The sequence below is a fragment of the Melanotaenia boesemani genome, chromosome 4, assembly GCF_017639745.1.
Source record: "Melanotaenia boesemani isolate fMelBoe1 chromosome 4, fMelBoe1.pri, whole genome shotgun sequence".
NCBI classification, from domain to species: domain Eukaryota; kingdom Metazoa; phylum Chordata; class Actinopteri; order Atheriniformes; family Melanotaeniidae; genus Melanotaenia; species Melanotaenia boesemani.
Genome location: NC_055685.1, coordinates 17,146,314 through 17,158,415, shown reverse-complemented (window position 1 = coordinate 17,158,415; position 12,102 = coordinate 17,146,314). Strand labels below are relative to the sequence as shown.

The following is a 12,102-nucleotide window of genomic DNA, read 5'->3' as shown; positions in this document are numbered from 1 at the left end:
CATAAATAAGGCAGGGCCATAGTGCCGGATATTGACTGAGGACATGCCGGTGTACTTTGAAATTCATTTCTTTTTTTCCCTCTTCTCTTCTTTAAGGCGAAGCAGCCTTGCTCCCTGTGTGTGTGCTGAGATGTATATTTCAGAGATGTCTAGACATGTCTTTCATTCTGAGAAGGGGTCCCTCCATGGAGGCAAATGGAGTGGTAGGCCAGAAGAGACAGCAAGTTACGTGCCTGTGCATGACTGAGTGTGTGACAAGAGCTAAAAGAAAGGAAGAGGCTGTCGCACAAACACAGCCGAGGGAAGCTCGTTCTGTTGGGCTCTGATCCTCCATGCGTTGGTCACACACAAACACATTTTCACTGTTTTTATGCTTTTGTACACATGCCCTGGATGCATTATTGAGAATGGCAGGCAGAGGACAGAGCATACCAGACCAAGACAGCACGAGAGAAGAAAGCAAAGTTGTTCTTTGTACCTCTCTCTTAGTTCAAATATGATCTTCAGTTCAAGTCTCAACAGTTTTCCTTGGTGAATTGTATGAAACTATGCATAAGGACTATGTAACACGGCAAGTGCTGTATTCAGTAAAACGTTCAACTCATTGGGATTTGTGGCCCACCAGCCAGAATGCTGCTGGTGGGTTTTAGTGTCATGGGCCAAAAACGGTCCTTTCTGCAGCAGAGAAACAATCCATACACTGCTTTGGTCCATATCAGCTACCCACATCCAGATCGACAAACTACATGAGACTAAAAACACTCACATAAATACATATTCATACATACTAATTCCTTAAGTTGTTTTTATTCCACTTGCTCTTGAGGAGATGCATAATAATAAGTGACGCATGGCAAGGAGACACATGCATCAGTGAAGTGCAGCAGATAGTGTTGCCACATGGTGGAATCAAACACTGCAAATGAGAGCTGCAGAGAACGAGCAAACATACAGGCAGCGATGCAGGCAGACTGGGAGAAAAAGATAGAGGGATGCAGAAAGAAAAAGAAAACAGCAAAAAAAAAAAAAAAAAAAGTTTTGCAAGCAACGACAAAAAGGAAAAGTAACATTAATTAAGACAAAAGGTGAAAAACTAACTTGTCCTGCAGCTGGCAATGCTTGTCCTCCTTCTCTTTGAGCTGGCCCCGAAGGGCTTTGTTAGCGGACATCTGCCTTGTGACCTCGGCACTTGCACTCTGGGGAGAGGGCACACAGTACGTGTGTTTGTTAATGCGTTTGAGTGCGTGTGTGTGTATGTGATAGGGGGTGGGGAAGGTTTTCACGACACAGCTGATGGCAGGTCAAGCACAGCATGCCTCCTCATTATAGTTACAGTGGGAGGGTGGAAGGTGCTAAAAGAGGTTAAGAGGAATACTATATTTTTCAAGGTAGAAAAGAATAGGTTGGTAATTAGCCAAAATAATAGTCCTATAGTACTGAGCCCCTTTAAGATGAGTTTGGATATAAAAATTAAAATAATTAATATGCAAACTAACAGATTAAACATGTAGCAAACTGTCTTGATATTAATATATCTCTCATATCTTAACATTTTACAGTTCTTCTTAGACCAGCAGCTATGTTCTGCCCAGTGCGATCTGGAAAAAATTAATCTGAAGACATTTCGTTTTCACGTTGAAATCCGCGTCAATAAATATAAATAATAATAATAATAATAAATATGTGGTGCGGCAAAACATTGGCTTGTAGCCACATCCTTCACAACACCCTCACCACACTCATCATCCAGGGCAGGGAGAGACACTCCACTATGCCGTTTGTCCAACGTGTTGATGAGTTTCTTAAATCCCGGGTTGTTCACTGTGTTAACTGAGAAAAGGGTTCTGTTTGTTTATAACGTTTGTCGTCTCTCTGTGTCTCTGGAAGCTGGTAGATTATTTAGTCGCGTCTCACAAAAATTTAACATTTTTCTATTTTCTTGTGTCGCGTTGCAAGCCCCTCTGTGCACGTCTGCATGAATAAGCGCAACATTTCACATGCACGAATGACGCCTGTCACTTGGCTGGAGGAGGGCAGCGTTTTTTGCCTCATCGTGCAAGCTCGATAGAAAATGAATGGAGAAGGACCGACGTCGCCTCCTGTGTGTCCAGCCCATAACTGGCGAGGTGTAACTCACGCTGAATAAAACGAAACCAGACGGGGCTGTGGGAGGAGTCTTCCCCAGAGCGCTGCAATGCCAGTGGCGCTCGATTTGCAACTGAAACCAGCACAAGAGGAAACTGCGAAGAACAAAAATAATCGGATCTTTTCATTTTTATGATCGTTGAAAACCCAGATAGTAATTGTGGTTAAAATTCGATCAATTGCCCAGCCCTACTGCATTCATATTTTTAACTCTACAATATGTGGAATTTAATTTGGCATTTAAACTGAAGTATTCGTTGTAACACAGACAAATGGTTCATGATGACAGGTTGGCTTATGATAATAAGAATGACGGATATTAAAACGTGCATTCTCACTTTGGTTTAAAGGGCCCTCGTCTCTTGTGGGTATTGTACCAGCACAAGCTTTTGACAATGTGCTCACTCAGTGCGTGCACCCCCACAGCGCATCCCTCGCCTCTCTCTTAAGCTGTCACCTGCCATGACTTCCTCAGATGTGTGTAACGACAGCAGCAATCTGCTCTGTGACACTGATGAGCTGACTGCTGACAGGGTGATAATGCTATGGTACCACTCACACCTCATTCCCTATGATGTAGGGCACGTCGCTTCTGTTATTCCCCATTTCTCATCTCTCTGACAGACACTCCAAAGTAAGATCAAATGATAAGAAATGCTAATTCATGTTGAAATCACATGCAATTTCAGGTAATGCTATTTGTTAACTGGAAGACACAAAAAAATTGTTTTTCTTCTTAAAAACATGAATGATTTGAAAGGGAAACCTTGACAAGAGTTTCTTTTAGAGTTCTAGAGACCTCAAGGGCTGTGAAATCTTTAAACCAGTTTAATGTTTAAGTGACTAAGGAATTGATATTTGATATATACTGAGAATAACACAAAAACTGCATGTGAAAATCCAGAACTGCTGAACTGTGGAGTAAAACAGAGTAAATAAGCAACAACTAAATTACTACAAAACATACAAGAATAAAAAAAACATTATTTTCTCCACTGCCATCCACACACTGAGTGTACCATTACCCACACAAAATGAATAAGCACTTCTGTAAATGCTCTTTTCCTTAAAACAAAATTGCTTTAATCCTTTCAGAACTCATTGTTGTCACGGTATTATCCACTCAAGCTTCATAGCACAGAAAATTGAGAATGAACAGTCTTTAATACCATCATGCTCTTAAGAAATTTATCTTATAAAACATGCACAAAAAAGGCAATGTATGAGGGCATTACATTAAGTTAATGTCCACTAACCTTAAGTTTGGCTTGAAGTTGTTTGACTTCAGCCTCCAGGGCCTGACGGGCAGGGTTAGCTGAAGCAGACATGGAACTGCCCTGGCAGGAACATTGAGTCATTACTGGTGCAGCTGGTGGTGGTGCAGTTTGTGGGGGGAAAGTAATCCGCTTCCACTGCTCGAGCTCCATCTCCAAAACTTTTTTCTGCTGCTCCACACCAGCTAGGTCAGAGGTCAGCTTCTGCAGATTGGCCGACAGGCAGGATTGGTTAAGTTAGGCCACTGGAGATGATAACACAACCAAAAACAAAACTTTTGCCAAACTTGGTGGTGAGAACTAAAATGCAACAGGAGCTATATGATAAGACTGGATGAACTGAGATTCATAACGGGATGGTGTATGATAAAACAAATGAGACAACGACATGTTATAGATAACAATGTCCATCATTATGTGGGATCTCATGTTAATCTGTGCCTATAATTATATGCATATGAACTAACAATTACATAATGTATATTGATTAAATTCTGTAGAGTAAAAACATTCTGCAGAATCAGAGTACATGCTGAGACAGATGAAGTTCAGCTTTTGGTAAGTGGTTAGGTTAAGATTGATGAATGATGATGGCTGAACCAGATCATGTACAATGTACAGTGTATCAGTGATGCTAAAGACAAGCACCCAAAATAAATAATTTTAACCACATGTCTGTGGTATATTAAGAAAAAAAAAGCTAATCTTCTCTCCTTATTATGAAACATGGACATGACTTGTATCACCCAACTTTGGCTCAGTATTGCAACAATTAGCTGATCTGGTATCATATCAAACATCAAGAATGCTTAATGGCACAAATAGGAGACATGATACATGGAAATACATGCTCCACACATGGTGTGAATGCTGGAAAACACACAGGCCCCAAACACACACACACAAGTGAAACCACAGATTCCCAGGGGTTTGCTCTATGCTCTGCATACATAGAGGTTATTGATATCTGGTTGCTGGCTGACACCTTTTAATAGAATCCCTCTTGTTTTAGGTTTCCTCTGCTCTGCTGAAGACACACATGCAAATCCCTGGGGAGGTTGGAAGAGAGCGAGGGAGGAGTAGAGAATGAAAAGTGGGGCTATGGCCCCAGTGGCAGCATGCACGAATTAAGAGAGGCATTGATGACACTTCCTGTAAGACAGGCTTTGATTTCACAGGCCATTTTCAGCCCTGGTGAGAGATGACACTGACATGGACTGATATGCTGGTAATTCTATTAGGACGGCAGAGATGAGAGCTGTTTTCTGAGCTGTGTTCTCACTGATGCTATTCCATGTTGTCATTAGTGGAATAAAAAAAAGCTAATACAGGCATATACTAATTCTGTATCCACACAACAGCAAAAAGTGGAGATTTTTTTTTCAGATATTGTGTCTGTTCATCCCTTTAATCCTACAATAATCCACTTGAAATGGAGTGGAAGGTAGGGTCCTCTACATTTAAACAGATATGTCTGGTAAATTTTCTAATTTACCAGACATATCTGTAAAAAAAAAAAAAAAAAAAAGAATGGATAATATGCATGACTGTCACATTTTGCCAAGGGTTATACTTGGCTGGAACACAAGTACATGCTTCACCTGCCACCTGAGCCATTTATTCCTAGGCCTCATAAGCCAGGAATAACTAGCTTATGACAACTTTAGGTCTCATTTTTATAACTTCGGTCAGTGCCCACCATCAGTAAGAGTTGCGCTGCCCTTGCAGGTTCTTTTATAGAAATGAGGAAACCAGCGAAATCATTAAAAAGAAGTCATGTGGCATAAGAAAAAAAAATTGAACAACTACTTTAATTAAGACTAAATGCAAAAAAAAAATCCAAATTTATGCTTTATTGTATTACTTTATTGCACATTTTGTTTTTATCATAAGGTGTTATTACCATTATTTGGAGAGCACAGATTTTTGCTTGTATGCCAAAATTTAATCGCTTAAAAGTTTTGTAAACTGTAGCACAGAAAAGTCTTTATAATTTGTGGACGTCAATAAATAGCCTATTCTAATTCAAACCATAATCTTTTCCTAAACTAATCCCAGCAAAGTTAAGTTGTGTTACAAATAAAATAGTGACAGAAAACCTAAAATAATTTCTTGTTATTTTTTTTTTGAGTGTTGGGGTGATGTGTGAGCAATGATAGTGTGACCATGCTGCAGGATATATGTTCACCTAGGCATATCAAAGCACAGCAAATCATTTCACTCCTGACCCCAAAGTCCCCCCAGCAGACTGTATTGGGTAACAACGGTTTTCTAAGGTACTCCCCAGCCTATGCAACATTAATCGTGGTTGCATAATGGTTTCTTGTGCAGTGCCACCTCAAGACTTGAAGATAAAGCACATCAAACATTGGTTCCTGGCCTTGGCTTTTACACACTGAGATTTTTCCCATTGTTTCAGAATCTTTTCACTTTTATCATGCACTGCAAATGTTGAAGGACTTAAATTGTTTGTGTTTTGCTTAAAATGCTGTTTTTTTCAGCTGATGTGTTAATGGAGTTTGGCTCAAGTTAGTCAGCCAAATCCCATCCTTCTTTAGATAGACTTAATTTTTGCTGGATGCTTCTTTTGTATTAAAGCAGGACACACACATCTTTTACCAATAAATCTGCTGACTGCCAAACCTCATGAACAGTGTCAATTGTATATCACAATTTTTTTATTTTTGATCTTTTTTCATCTTTTTCCCTCTTTTTGCCTCAGGTGTGTTGCTTGCATCAGATTCTCGATGTGTTTAAATTTTTGAAATACAATAATGTTGATTATTGAAAACACTGAAAATAATTTCCATTGTGCTGATATTTATTAAACGAAACAATGTTCAAACAAATTAATAATATTAAGATTTTCTATTATTAATAAAGTATCAACTGCTCTGGAAAATAGATTGTAGATTTGGAGAGAGCAAAAAATATTATTTATATAAATATTAAATCAAATTATTCTGATATTTACATCTTGGTGTTCAACTAATGTATCCAAGAACAAAGTGAAAAACAAGAATGAATGGAAGGAATAAGACACCAGTGAAGGAGAGAAGAAAGGAATGAAGCAGAAGAAGAGGACAGAATGTCTGAAAAATCAGGAGACAGAGTAACACAAACAACTCTCTGCAAAACTGCCATGCTACCTCTTACATGATGGCCCCTGTGGAGACTGTCCTAAGCCAATTACAAGCAGAGAGTTTTAGTTAGAGAGTTGGTCAGGACTGACTGGAACATGTCCAAAGTCCATCACCTTTTGGCCTTTCCAGAGAGGGCAACAAGACCTAGCTTTGACCAGTCAGTCGGCTCCAGCTTTCTCAGCTGAAATGGCATGAATACTGCAGAAGGAAAGAGGAAACAAACAGGAAGACAACAATTCCCCCTCTGTCCACTCATTCACTCAGCTGTGTGAATGTGTGTGTATATAGACGTTCGCCTTTACTGCTGTGCATGAGTCTAAGGTCTCGTTGGGTTTCAGCAATCAGATACCTGGTGGGTGCACAAGGGCCACTTCCTAGGTAGCCACGCTATGGAAGATGCACTCTGACCTGTGTACAAATCCACAATAGTTTGCACAGTATATACACTGACAAAAACATGCACCTAATCATGCATCCAGTGTGTCTTTACTGGCTGCAGCTGGGTCTGAATTTACTAAAAAAAAAAAGTCTCCTGCCAATCAGAATAACTATCTGTCAAACTGTGTGTATTTACTTGTGTGTGCATGTGTGAGTACATATGTTGATGATTATGGGGAGCACCTGACAGGAAAGATATGGTTTAGGGACAAAAGTGCATGGTGTTTTATTTATATTCCACACCAAGTTTCTAACTTGAATGTAGATAATAAATAACTAATAGGTGTGTGGCTCGGGACTCTATCAAGAAACAGTCACCTTGTGCTTGTCCGTGAACACAAGTGAACATGTTTGGGGGAATGTAACTGCTAATGACATAGATTGGAATGGACAACTGGCTTGTTGAAACAAACCACAGGAGGAAACAATGGCAGAGTCAAAGAGAGACAGAGAGTAAGAGATTCCCTTCCTCTCCTCTGTGGTGTGGCTCTAACCTCCACTGATGAGGCTAGGTCTGTCAGCTTACTTATTAAGCATGATAAGGGCATGCTGTTGTTCCACTCTCAGTCTCAAGAAAGCATAAAAGAATCTCCACCACAAAGAAAAAAAAAGAAAAAAACCCCAAAAAACAAGAGAGAAAAATAAGACACTGCTTTTACAACTTATACTTACAACTGGCCTTTTGCTTTACTCATCTCACAGTATTTCCCTAGTTACCTGTTCACGCTGCTTGCTGCTGCTGAGATTCTCAGTGAGAGTGTTGAGCTGTGCCATGATCATCTCATTGGCCTTTTGTAGCTCTCTGGCTGAGAGCAGAGCATCTTTTCTAGCACTTCTCAAGATGTCAATGTGACACTGTAGAGACTCGATGCGCTGTAGCAGAGAAGAGGAGGAGCAGCGCTGAGTCTTCACCAGCATCCTCTTCCTCCTCCACCTCCTTTTCACTCCTCTTGTCCCTCGCTCCCAGGGCTCATGCTGTTTATCATCTAACAGGAGGAAGTACACACAGCTCAGAGTTGACATGCAGAAAATTTTAAAAATCCCTATTTAGAAGCTCCAGCTGGGAGTTAACAGCCGAATGTAAAAATGTATGCACAAGTGAAAACTATGATATATTTAACAACCAGAATTATTATAATTTTCCATTTATAAACAATTCAGGAGTTCAAGAAGGAAAAATGAGAAAGAAGCTTGTTAACTTCTCAAATACTTGTTTCTGATCAACAGCAAGTAAACACATTGAATGTTCTATCAGCTTCAGTTAATGGTTTATTAGATTCTTGTGGTTTAGCTTGGGTGTGAAAAAGGAAAACATATGCTACCATGGGCCAGAGAATCAGGTTGTTTTCTGTTAGATTCCACTGACAGTGCTCCTGTGTTTGAGATGACTGAACACCTGTAGGACTGAAAAGAACAGAAATGTCAGAGTATGATGAAATACAGCTGTTTAATACAACACAACAGTTGACATGTTGTGCTTCCTGAGACGTGGCTTACAGTGACACCATGATCACAGAGCACACTCAGCTTAACGCGACAAGACAAATCACCCTGTGCTTTAATAATTTACCTGAGCATGTTCAACCCACTCCAACTTGAACGACTCTCAGCATGGATATTACTTCTGACAGATGCTTTCAAATTCCGCCTTTGTTTAATCACTGTCTGAGAGCCCTGATTCACTCCTACAGTATGATGGCTGTTGGGGTATAGTCATTTGCACACATTAGTGTGTATGCAAGTGTGTTTGTGACACCTCCCAACTGCAACATCGTTTGTAGTGACATCAAAGAATAACGCCCCCCTCTCCCCATAATGGCGGTCAGGTAGGATTTGATCAGTGCCAGGTTTGATCACACATGCAGAGAACCTTTTGGTTTGTGACAAAGCACGTTGGGCTGTCACAGCGATGAGCCCACGAGGGGTTGATGGGCATATTTAGCAGATCTGGAAAGAGGAAACTGAAGGAGGACCTTAGAAAAGAGTCCTGACAGCTCCCTGGTTATAAATACAACAACAACCCTCACTTCTTCTTGACTTTCTACCTTCCAAATCAAGACATGAAAGGAGAAAAAGGCCAAACATCTTTAAAAAGGTCTCTCTGCATCTCTATTCTTGGCTGAATGTATTCTCTGGGGTTTGGAGCTGCCTTGTCCTTCTGTGAAGTAGTTTGATGTGGACAAGTGCAAGAGTCTAGGTCTACTGATTTCACAGTGCTTAGAGAAGGTGGAAAAGAAGTGTTGATGACATCTATGCATGGATAAGTCTGTGAAAGCCATTATAAGGAGATTTGCCAATTCTAGGATGCAGAAGAATGGCCTTAATCATGAGACAAGCAGTTACAGAAATCTTAGATTTGTTTGTGTAGACCACTCAGCAATTCCACTGATTATTAATAAAGGGTCTATTAATAAATGGCTGAAGATGTCCAATCCAAGAGGACAAAATGCTCTAAATTATTTGATCCATAACCTACATCTGACCACAGTTATTATTTTTTCATTTCTCAAGTCAAAAGTAAGTAAAAATCAAATAAAGACCAACCTTTTTATTAGTGTGTTGTCTGTAAGATGCTGTCCCAGATGGCTCCCTGTTAAGACTATCCGAGTACTCCTCACCACTGTCACTGTAGAGAAATGTGAAATTTATTACAGGCCAGAAGTTGAACCTACAACCCTAGTTCTCAGTACCACCCTTGGACAAAAATCCAATTTACCTTTTATGGTTGATTTAGTTGACATCAAGCAAAAATATGTGCATTTTGCCCCCCTCTTTCCAACAGAAAATCAATGTCCCATCCAATTTCTGAGCTGGAAGTGTAAATGTAGGCGTAAATTAAGTGAAAAGCTGCAGTGTCTGATGCTGTTGGTGAATGCATCAACATGTATGAGAGTGGCTGTGGCCTTCATTAGCCCTCTGTGTGTGACAGACGTGTGTGAGAGGCACGGCTGAGCGGAGCCACGCAAAGTTGCATCTGATGGATGCACGGTAAGGGCTTCCTGAGGCACTCATACACACTTGCACGTACCAACACACACACACACACATACAGACACGCACACAGGTTTATTGACAGTGACCTTTGACGTGAAGGTGGAAGCCACTGACATTTACGCTGGCGGGTTTATTAAGGTGGGGCCTGGGAGAAGCAGCAGAGGTAAAGACCACTGAGAGAAGATCTAACTGGAACGTGACATGGCTAGTTAGGGTAAAACCCAGTCTGGTGGGGGCACAGGGACTCACTGAGGATTACTAATTACCAAAACTGAGACCAACGTTGCATTCATTTGGTAAAGAAAAAAAAAAAGCCCACTCACTTTATACTGGAGATGAAACTAAAAAGGTGTGACTTAAAGTTAGCCTTGTGAATCCAAATCCAAATTAGTTTCTTAATTTGAACATACTTTTTATGTGCATCTTACAGTAAAACTGGCAGGAATTTCTCAGTATGTTTTTGTTTCTGTCTACAGTGAACACAAGGACGAGCAGCCAACAAGATCAACAGCAACGGTAGGCAAAGGCTTACAAAACTCCCCTACTTGTTCATTAACATACAATTTAGACAAGAATTCTGTACTCAGATGTGACATGTCCTGAAACTGTACATGCACATGTGCATTTAAAGGTTCAGCCCAAATCTGTGTGACTCAAACACATTCTAATGAAACAGTAATGGAAAAAAAGACTCCTTACAGGACATGGAGAAACTGGATGGTTAAAGAAGTTGAAAATTCATGTTTTACAGTTATGATGTAATCCCTTCAAATGCATTAAGGGGGATTATGAATAGAGGCTTTCCACCGGCGAGGTAAATGATAAATAAACTGCGCTTGGACAGATTTCTTTTTTAGTTTACACAAGAAAAAAAAATAAAAATAAAACATTATACATCACTTGAAGATGGGCAGCCTTGCAGAAGATATTGGTCATGATTTTCGAGGTCATGGATATTTTAGTATGTGAACAGTGGGGACCAACTACCCCTGAATGATTACTGCAGAGTTTTAGAAACTTGAAGAATCGATGCAAGAAGCAGCAAAACTCTTCTGGTATCTTAAAAGAGCCAAATATGCGTCTGCCTTCCCTGCAAAATTGTACCTTCGAATATTTTGTTCCCAGATCACATGCCAAGTTTGGTCTTTAAAGAGTAATAGTGCGCAAAATGTAAACATATATCCTTCTTGCAGAGCTACAAGTAAGCTATCTATGGCCACCTGCTGTCATTCTGACCTGTTCAAAAACAATAGGGCATGTTCTCAAAACGATAAGAAGCCTCTAGCAGCTAAACACTTGAGAGGGAACAAAAAGGCGTGACAAGAAGAAGAAGAAGAAAAAAAGAAGTTTGTCTGGGAGCACAGAGGCAGATATATTTATAAAGAGGGCTTTTGCTAGATAAAAACACGACAGGCTTTACAGTAGTAAATCAGTTGACAGGTGTGTTAAATAAGACAACATCTCCGCTTAGACCGCTTCTTCACAAATCTACTTAGATCCTCCTCTCAGGTAAAGCATTTATTACACTGCTGCTTATTAGCGACAAAGAGAGGCATTAGGAAAGCAGGGCATAGCTGCACCCAGTCCCCGTTAAATGATCTCATGTGGATAGGGCTGGGGTGGATTACAGCGTGATGAATTAGTTGGTGAAGAGATGGTGAGTAAGCAGGACTGAGCTAAAAAGAACAGATAGAGAACAGCATGTAGGGTGAGAAAGAAAAAGGGGAATAAATATCAGTGAGTGTTTGAAATCCACCAACCATCACTCAATAGATGTTGGCTCAGTGGTTTTTTTGCATAAAACATACATGAAATAATTACTAGCGATGGTTCTTAATTTGGAGGGTGTTAAACAGCTTGTAGACATCTGGTACTGATCCGAGTCGGGTCATTCAAAATTTATCTAACCAAATTAAGGAGGAGAGGAGTGTGGGATGGAAAAGATATGCATGTGTGTGTTGGGAGGTGTTTAAGGGGTGGCTGGAGGAAAAGACAGCACACACACACATGCATTTGTGAATTGACATGCCACAGGATAACCAACATAAGTAGACACAAGGTGGGGTAAGCTTCCAACCATATATGGCTGTGTGTGTATTTGAGTGGGG

The 12,102-nt window shown here is 40.3% G+C and overlaps 1 protein-coding gene across 2 annotated transcripts in view; it reads right to left on the bottom strand.

The window, feature by feature from the left end:
* The window catches only part of cntln (centlein, centrosomal protein), an 87,730-nt gene that overhangs the window by 24,225 nt on the left and 51,403 nt on the right, over nucleotides 1–12,102 (bottom strand). For both annotated transcript variants that reach the window (XM_041983866.1, XM_041983867.1), the window contains exons 17-21: nucleotides 9,545–9,626; nucleotides 8,323–8,404; nucleotides 7,718–7,986; nucleotides 3,402–3,623; nucleotides 1,099–1,196 (exon numbers count right to left, since the gene is read on the bottom strand). In XM_041983866.1, the coding sequence (XP_041839800.1) occupies nucleotides 1,099–1,196; nucleotides 3,402–3,623; nucleotides 7,718–7,986; nucleotides 8,323–8,404; nucleotides 9,545–9,626 (753 nt within the window). The remainder of the gene's footprint in view (nucleotides 1–1,098; nucleotides 1,197–3,401; nucleotides 3,624–7,717; nucleotides 7,987–8,322; nucleotides 8,405–9,544; nucleotides 9,627–12,102) is intronic.